The sequence below is a fragment of the Oncorhynchus clarkii genome, chromosome 16 (genome assembly GCF_045791955.1).
Source record: "Oncorhynchus clarkii lewisi isolate Uvic-CL-2024 chromosome 16, UVic_Ocla_1.0, whole genome shotgun sequence".
NCBI lineage: Eukaryota > Metazoa > Chordata > Actinopteri > Salmoniformes > Salmonidae > Oncorhynchus > Oncorhynchus clarkii.
The window spans coordinates 13247214-13256861 of NC_092162.1; the positions used below are offsets into that span (position 1 = coordinate 13247214).

General features: G+C 44.0%; 1 protein-coding gene across 7 annotated transcripts in view; it reads right to left on the reverse strand.

The window, feature by feature from the left end:
• LOC139367988 (1-phosphatidylinositol 4,5-bisphosphate phosphodiesterase epsilon-1-like) overlaps positions 1 to 9265 on the reverse strand; it is a 76864-nt gene extending 67599 nt beyond the window's left edge. For all 7 annotated transcript variants that reach the window (XM_071106449.1, XM_071106448.1, XM_071106447.1 and 4 more), the window contains exon 1: positions 7932 to 9265. In XM_071106449.1, the coding sequence (XP_070962550.1) occupies positions 7932 to 9119 (1188 nt within the window). In that variant the 5' untranslated portion in view covers positions 9120 to 9265. The remainder of the gene's footprint in view (positions 1 to 7931) is intronic.
• Positions 9266 to 9648: the final 383 nt, after the last annotated feature.

A 9648-nucleotide genomic window follows, 5' to 3' on the forward strand; every position in this document is an offset into this window, starting at 1 on the left:
AGGACCTGATGGAGGGACAATAGAGCCCCGAGGACCAGGCCATTAGGACCTGATGGTCATTAGCAAGTTGGGTACTACCAACGCATGTCCAGAGTACATAAGAAGAGATTACCATGAATGTTACTGTGGTCATGACATATTACTTCCGGTGGTAATATGGTCACCGCAACAGTCCTACCTGACACTAACAACCATAACACATCTTACTAATTTCCTGGTATTTATTAGTCTTGAGCTAATCACAGTGGGTCAAACAGCAGCCTTCGAAGATTGTTGATTCAAGCTTTAGGTTTCTGGAAGCAGGAAGTTGTCTTTAATTTACCCTTCTTTAGAACCTGCCCCTGTTGGCTCTTCCCTCTACTTAACGAGGTCGGTAGATTTGCTGGAACAGTTAGCTGTAATGCAATGACTTCAGTGTTTTTCTTCGATGTAAAACCATTGATCTATTTTAAAAGGCCTTCTTCCTATCTAACCAACCAGCTAGTAGCTACATTACTGAAACCGCACACATTCAGCTATGTGCACGCACACAGAGCCGATACCACCGACTCCGATCCCTTTTATTACTTTTCTTACTAAGAGAAACTAGAGAAAGCCATGGAGGTCTGGCTAAACAATTATAGGACCAGTTTTTAGCCACTTCCCCTCTCTGTCACTGGGTCCCTCTTTTCTCAGTCTCAAAAGGCTCTGACTGAGAAGCCTGGTCAGTGACATTGGTGAGCATCCTTATCAGCCAATCCTGTAATTCTTATTCTCTTGACAGGGCCCGAGTTATCCGTCTACCACACAGACAGGAAGTGCTGTGGACATGAGGGTTATTCACGACTGTTTTTGTTATTCAAACTGCAGACTTGATTCCTGTAGTTAAGGGGAGAAGAAGAAAAAAAAAAGTGACAAAATCACATGTGTAATTCTCACATTCATGTCAAAGTTCAGATTTCAATATATTAGTCATAGCCTTTTGGAAATCCCCCTCAATACAATGTACTGAAGACTGTTACGCTTATCAGTTTATTCACATACAATATTTAACAGCTGTGTGCTATCTATTTGTCTAGGTTCCTTTTATTGCGGGAAGGGTTTCACTCCACTGCTTATTTTGTAGTATACTATATATACACACACTGTAGCATCCCTCGCTCATGTGCAGTACTTACTATAGAATTATTATTATCCACAAAAAAATAAAAACACCGTAGTAAATACTTCAGTAATGTCAACAAAAACACTTTTGTAACTATAATAAACACTAAAGTATTTAAATGTGCATATACCCTGCCCATTCCCCTACCCCATATCCCAATTTGTGGCTCCCATAAGTGAGAAACCTACATGTCAGGTATAGACCATATAATGGGTTCCCTACAGATGATAGAAAATAGCAGAAGAGTTCAAGTCTGTTCACAACCCAGTTCTTCCAACCTACAGGTTATGTCAAATTAGATTGTTTTGTATTCCTCCAATAGGTTTCCTCAAGGAGAAAGCCTCCACTTCTTTGTCAAAGATAATACAAAAACACTACAGTGATGTCCTCAAATTCAATACAGTAAAAACTACAGTATACTACAATCTGAAAAAAACTGACATTAAGTGACAATTACTATATAGTTATTTTACTTAAGTATTTATACTATAGTTAACTGTAAATACTACAGCATAGTCTGCAAAAAAAACTAGTGAATACTATAATACTTATACCATAAAATACAGTACTTTTTTATGTGGGCTTCGCTGAAAACACAAGTTTAACTTACTGTAGCTTCATACCAGTCTTAAGCAAACATCTTAGGATCACGTTTATTCCCACACTGGCCAATGTAAATTAATGACACAGGGTCTCGCGTGGGAGAACTATCCCCAAAGATTACACAAGACAGTGGGGTCATAGTGCTTTAAGAGGTCAGCTGAAGTTTGCATTTCCATCCCGTCAAAATGTTTTGCACCAGTGCTAATTTGAAAACAGCATTTTTACAGGCTACTTTCCGGGAAGCAACCAACTCTTCTCGCCATGCCCTCCGGCCACTAGTACATCTGTTGCCAGGAGGTGCATGTGCAAACTTACAAAAGAGATGTGTTGACATGACAAACTGCTTTGGGGGAAATGAAAGGATTTGGTCCAATCTAAATTGGTAGGATCCTTAAGAGCAAACAATAAAAGGCACCATCTTAAGGATGTTTGATCCTGAGGGCAGGTGAGCTGGGAGTGTTTTTTTACAGGTAAGCACACTCATGGTGATGAATTACAGACCTGCAAATAAAGCTACTGAGAAGGTCTCGTTTGAATAAAATCAACATGGAAACTTGCAAAGTAACCAATAAAGTTTGCATTGGGAGGCTGATCTCGTGTCAATTTGCAAATAAATGCAAATGGACATTCAAACTTAAGACAAAGATGAGCTACCAACTTTCAACTACAAACTAGCTTGGTGCCTCACACAACTAACGTTTGTTAACCTACTAGCCCAGCTACAGTGCCTTTGGAAAGTATTCAGACTCGTGACTTTATCCACATTTTGTTACGTTACAGCCTTATTCTAAAATTGATTATTTTCTCTTTTTTTTAAGTCCCTCATTCTACACATAATACCCCATAATGACAAAGCAATTTTTGCTTTTTTGCAATGATTATTTTTTTAATGAAATGAAATATTCTATTTACATAAGTATTCAGACCCTTTACTCAGTACTTTGTTGAAGAACCTGTGGCAGCGATTACGCCGAGTCTTCTTGGGTATGACGCTACAAGCTTGGCACTAGAGGTCGACCGATTATGATTTTTCAACGCTGATACCGATTATTGGAGGACCAAAAAAGCCGATACCGATTAAAATCGGCCGATTTAAAAAAAAAAAAGGCAATTACAACAATACTGAATGAACACTTATTTTAACTTAATATAATATATCAATAAAATAAATTTAGCCTCAAGTAAATAATGAAACATGTTCAATTTGGTTTAAATAATGCAAAAACAAAGTGTTGGAGAAGAAAGTAAAAGTGCAATATGTGCTATGTAAGAAAGCTAACATTTCAATTCCTTGCTCAGAACATATGAAAGCTGGTGGTTCCTTTTAACATGAGTCTTCAATATTCCCAGTTAAGTTTTAGGTGCGCTAACTAGCTAACCAACTAACTAGCTAGCCATTTCACTTCGGTTACACCAGCCTCATCTCGGGAGTTGATAGGCTTGAAGTCATAAACAGCGCAATGCTTAACGCACAAGGAAGAGCCGCTGGCAAAATGCCACGAAAGTGCTGTTTGAATGAATGTTTACGCGCCTGCTTCTGCCTACCACCGCTCAGTCAGATACTTGTATGCTCAGTCAGACACGATGGATAATATCTAGTAATATCATCAACCATGTGTAGTTAACTAGTGATTATGATTGATTGATTGTTTTTTATAAGATAAGTTTAATGCCAGCTAACAACTTACCTTGTCTTGCTGCATTCGCGTAACAGGCAGTCTCCTTGTGGAGTGCAACGAGAGAGAGGCAGGTCATTATTGCGTTGGACTAGTTAACTGTAAGGTTGCAGGATTGGATCCCCCGAGCTGACAAGGTGAAAATCTGTTGTTCTGCCCCTGAACGAGGCAGTTAACCCACCGTTCCTAGGCCAACGTTGAAAATAAGAATGTGTTATTAACTGACTTGCCTAGTTAAAAAGGTATAAAAAAAAAAAAATTTAAACGGCGCCCAAAAATACAGATTTTCCGATTGTTATGAAAACTTGAAATCGGCCCTAATTAAAATCGGCCATTCCGATTAATCGGTCGACCTCTTACTTGGCACACCTGTATTTGGGGAGTTTGGCTGGCCCACTCAAGTACATTGATACTTTTTTTTGTTTACCCCTTTTTCTCCCCAATTTCGTTGTATCTATTTGGTAGTTACAGTCATGTGTCATCGCTGCAACTCCCGTACGGACTCGGGAGAGGCGAAGGTCGAGAACCATGAGTCCTCCGAAACACGACCCAACTAAGCCGCACTGCTTCTTGACACAATGCCAGCTTAACCCAGAAGCCAGCTACACCAACGTGTCAGAGGAAACATCGTACACCTGGCGACCGTGTCAGCGTGCATGCGCCCAGCTCACCACAGGTGTCACTAGAGCGCGAAGGGACAAGGGCATCCCTGCCGGCCAAACCCTCCCCGAACCCGGATGACGCTGGGCCAATTGTGCGCTGCCCCAAAATTCAGGGACTTGTCCGGAAGTACTTAGGGTCATTGTCCTGTTGGAAGGTGAACCTTCACCCCAGTCTGAGGTCCTGAGCACTCTGGAGCAGGTTTTCGTTGAGGATCACTCTACTTTGCTCTGATCATATTTGCCTCGATCCTGACTAGTCTCCCAGTCCATGCCACTGAAAAGTGTTGCCACAGCATGATGCCACCACCATGCTTCACCGTAAAGATGGTGCCAGGTTTTCTCCAGACGTGACACGCTTGGCATTCAAGCCAGAGTTCAATCTTGGTTCCATCAAACCAGAATATCTTCTTTCTCATGGTCTGAGAGTATTTAGGTGCCTTTTGGCAAACTCCAAGCGGGCGGTCATGTGCCTTTTACTGAGGAGTAGCTTTCGTCTGGCCACTCTACCATGAAGGCCTGATTGGTGTAGTGCTGCAGAGATGGTTGTCCTTCTCCACAGAGGAACTCTAGAGCTCTGTCAGAGTGACCATCGGGTTCTTGGTCAACTCCATGACCAAGGACCTTCTCCCCCGATTGCTCAGTTTGGCCGGACTCTAGGAAGAGTCTTGGTGGTTCCAAATTTCTTCCATTTAGGAATGATGGAGGCCACTGTGTTCTTGGGGACTTCGGAAATGTTTTAGTACCCTTCCCCAGATCTGTGCCTCGACACAATCCTGTCTTGGAGCTCCACGGACAATTCCTTCGACCTCATGGCTTGGTTTTTGCTCTGACATGCACTGTGTTGTGTCTTTGGCTATGCCGGATTAAGTGATATGACATGCTATTCTATAAGATAATTTCTCCGTAATTAATATTACCTGATTGAGCTAATCATAAATGTAATTAACTAGAGAGTTGGGACACCACAAAATAATATTTATAGAGCTGTTATCTTCCGAATAAACTCTTAAAGACCTAGTAATATTTTACATCAATAGCAGTCAATATTAATCGTCACCTTAATTCAGTCTCATCTGAAAGTTGTAAATTCTTGGTTATCGTCACGAACCCTGGCTAACAAGTTGAATCAGCAATACAAAATTGGGTTTAAATATTTATTTACTAAATACCTAACTATTCACACAGAATTGCACGTACACATAATTAATCATAACTTGATTACAAATGACGCCATAAAGGAAAATGTCCCTAGCGGGCGGAACAGATATGACAGCTTGTTACACAAAAGAAAGGGTGCTGGGTTCGAGTGAAAGAGCGGGAAGACTGAGGGACACAGGGAGAAGCTGTGCTATCGTAAATACAGTATCTTATGCATTCTAAATTACCGCCCATTTGGAAAAGGAAAATGCAATAAATATTTACTCTGAGCTGCGCTTTAGTAGGTTGGTGGTAGATGGAAGGCCGTGTTGCCCAACCGAGTCCTTTGAAGAATGTCTCTGGTGGTCAATTAGATATGTTGTAGTAACGTCGTTGGGTGATAGACGGAATACTCTGTCTGTTCCTTCCTAATCATCGTTTGCAGCTGCAGTTGCTAACTCAACGGCTAGGAGGTATCACTTCTGTAGTGAATAAGAGTTCAAAGTGCATACCATTCGCAACCAAAGCTCACGCTGATGTTGGCTTCATTCTGTAGTTATTATCTGAACCATTCTGACATCGGACCGTCGTCCTCACATCCTTGGAACAGGAGGTTACATTTTCGTCAAGGCTTTATATAGTGGAGCGAGAAGGGTGTGTCTGAAAGTTGTATAACCCATGACTCTTCACAGGGGCGGGCCACTGATTGAGCAGAGCCCTAACCTTATGAAAACCCAATTCTCACATTTTAGAAGCTAAAATCACATTTCATCCCATCACGAATAATTTCATATTCAAACATTTAAATTGAACAACAATTCCATGTGAATCCGATAACTCTGATGTGTAGACTTTCCACTGTAGAGTTTGTCATCTTATCATTGATGAGAATGTCTCAGATGACAACCGAACTGACATCATATTCATTACGTACCACCGCATATGTTCAATCGGTCGGATTACCAGAACATAGTTCATTTCCCCCCACCTTCTGATGTTCCCAGAATCTCTATGTTAACCAAGGGGTTTGCAAATGTAACATCAGTAGGGTAGAGAGAGGAAAAAGGGAGGGAAGAGGTATATATGACTGTCATAAACCTACCCCCAGGCAAACATCATGACAACTGTGAACTGTGGGACCTTATATAGACAGGTGTGCCTTTCCAAATCATGTCCAAATCAATTATGTCGAAATCAATTCAAATTTACCACAGGTGGACTCCAATCAAGTCGTAGAAACATCTTAAGGATGATCAATAGGAACAGGATGCACCTGAGCTCAATTTCGAGTCTCATAGCAAAGGATCTGAATACTTATGTAAATAAGGTATCTTTATACATGTTTAAGATGTGTCATTATGGGGTAGTGTGTGTAGATTGGATAAAAAACAAATATCAATCCATTTTAGAATAAGGCTGTAACGTAACAAAATGTGGGAAAAGTCAAGGGGTCTGAATACTTTCTGAAGACACTGTACGTGGCACTAAACATCTTTCTGAAGACACTGTACGTGGCACTAAACATCTCTTTTCCTAATTTCCCTTCCTCTCTCTGAGTTCACTACTCCAACGTTGCCCCTGTAAGATCCCTTCACTACATAATCCTGTGTGTGCCTTGGCTCACATCATTTGCTGTGGAAATAAACCCAGGAACACTGGACACTTTGGAATTTCTCACAGAAAACTCCACTAAATTATTGTATAGTCAGAAACTCAAGTGGGGGCTGGGAGGGGGCATAAGAATCAGTGACCATTCTGTTTGGTTCCTATGGTAACGCCATAGGAATAGTGCAGATGGTGTTTTGACAGGCGCCCTGACTATTACCCTTTTCAATGGCCTCATTATTAGCCAAGACATGAGCGAGCCTTAGACTTAATGCAGCCCATATTTCTGCACCACAAAGGACCCATAAAAACCCTGCGTCTCCAACCACTGCAGCGCCCGGGTTAGTTACCACAGCACAGACTCTCTGGACACAGAGGTTTGCTCTGTTGTGGCGTACACACACTCAGCGGAGCGGAGCGTGTTAAACCTCCAAGGCAGTGGTTCATTCAACAAGGGAGACTGGAAGCCAGGTGCTCTTTCTCCGGCCTTATTCGTCTAAACGCTTTGTTACAGGTCCTTTCGGCATCCCAAAAAACTCCTCACACCAAATTTGGCACGTGTTCCATAGGAAATGAACCATAACACTGAACCAGGGGTTTCTCCCCATCTCGCTCTGTGGATATTACTGATTTCTATGGCAATAACTTCAATGCAATGGTAGCTCAGGCTGTTAATGATATTGGCACCAGAACTAACTGGGCCAGATCCATTTTTCCACTGCTGCGGACTACTGTGGACAAAGAGACAGTGTGACTGAGTGGTTCTGCTTATGACTCTCCCTGCAGAGCGTAAGAGGCGAAACATTAAATCAAACAGATGAAGATGCAGTATTTTTTCTGAGAACCAATGATCACTTGTATTTTAGTTGGGAGTGATTGAATTGCTGAAGCCAAATAATGAGAAAAATACTGCACATTACAAAAACATTTTCAGAATTGCTAGATTGTACCATTTGCACAACTACCGTATTTGAAGGAGTTGATTTGTTGTGTGTGGGAGCTAAGCCAACACTTTGATAAGAGAAGGCTGCTGCAGCTGCATAGAGCAACAAAGGTTTCTTTCAGGAACCCTGTAGCCTGGGTGTGAAAAACAAAGACGCTTACCTCTGAGAGTCTGGCCCCCGTGTATCTGAGCAGGCCCCTGTAACCCCACATGCTGACGGCCAGAGGCCCCGCGCCGTGCCCTCTGACTGACACGATGGGTCTCTCACTGGGGTGCCAGGTCCTTTTGCAAACAGCCTCCCAGGCCTTCTCTGCTATGTGTCCCGAGAGCATAAACCTCACGATGGCCTTGGTGCCCGCGCGCACAGACTTCTCAACTTTGCGGTTGTTTTTGTAGTACCTCCTCACCAGCACGGTGGAGCGCTCTTTCCTGTTGCGGATGAACTCGCTGTCCGACAGGCCGCCGTCGCTATCACTCTTCTGGGGGCTGGTGGACTGCTTGGAGGAGGAGAGCATGGTATCCAGCGAGGCCCTCCTGAAGAATCTCTCCACGGAGACCTTGGCTCTGGGTCTCCTGTTGAGCCTCTCTAGGCTGGAGTAGCCATCTTTCAGGAAGTGCAAACAGCGGGCATCGATAGTCCTGGCTGGCATTCCTGGCGTTCCTCCCTCCCCTATGGGAGAGCAGGAGAAGTGGCACTGAGATGCCACTGGCAGGCTGCTCCTCCTAAAGCTGCGTCTGCAGGGCACCGAGGATGGACAGGGGCGTTGTGTGCCAGCCGTGCTGGGTTCCAGTTGGCAGGGAGAGCCCTCGGAGTAGCTCACCTTTGGCAGAGCACCAGCCTGGGGAGTCACAGCAGGAGAAGAAAACCCCTCTGTTCTCCTCTCGGACTGGTTTTCCCGAGGCTCGGTCTCGGTCCCAGCGGTCCAACAGACCGAGTCAGTCTCCTGGCAGGCTGAGAGACTTTCCACTGGATCACATGTCGGACACAGCTGGGTGGAAACCAAAGCACGCGTCCCCCTCTCCCCCCGAGATGTGGTGCCGAACTCAGCTACAGCACTAGCATGTTTAGGGTTGGAGTATTCCCAGCATTTGCATCCTGCATCCAGAAACGTCCCCTCCCCACCATCATAAGACCCGCTATCATAAGATAACTTCCAATAGAGAGGGAGCGGTGAGCAGCAGTCTCCACTGCCCTGGTGGCTAACCTCTGGCTCGTGAGAATGTGGACGTGTGTTGCTTTGACTCAGAGGCATGCCGTAGTCTGAAGTGACATGGTTATTTCTGGACCCGGCTGACAAGGCCACCACTGTCGCACGACCCACAGCATCTCCTATGTCCTCAGATGCCATAGTGACGCTTAGAATGTCCCCAATGTCTCTTTGTCCCTCCCCGGCAAGAAGCTTCAGATCACAACATTAAGAGGTGAGGATAGCCTTGATCAGGAACATACACAGCCAGTCATGCTGCTCCAGACTGATGTGGAAACAGAAGCTTTTCCAGCTGTACAAACCAGCGCGGAGAAGGGTGACCACCTTGGCAAAACGAGGAATTTCCTGACAGAACTGTCCGGAGTCAAGCGCTTGCATACCCCATCTCCGGAGTGTAGTGAGTGTGGTGTGGCTAAGTGTGACAGCAAGGTAGTCACTGACACCTTGGCTCGCTCCTCCCCACTCCAACTGCTATGCCTCCTTTCTGGATCTGAGAAAAGCAGGAGAAGACAAGAGTAAAATGCAGATTAGCACCAGAATAGTCTCAGTCACAAAGGGCCATCCAAAATCTGCACCGAGACTCCAAAAAACAGTCCAAAAAATAAACAGTAAATTCAAAGTTGAATAAACCATACAACTCTGTGCTCAAGGACTACTTTTTACCAATTTA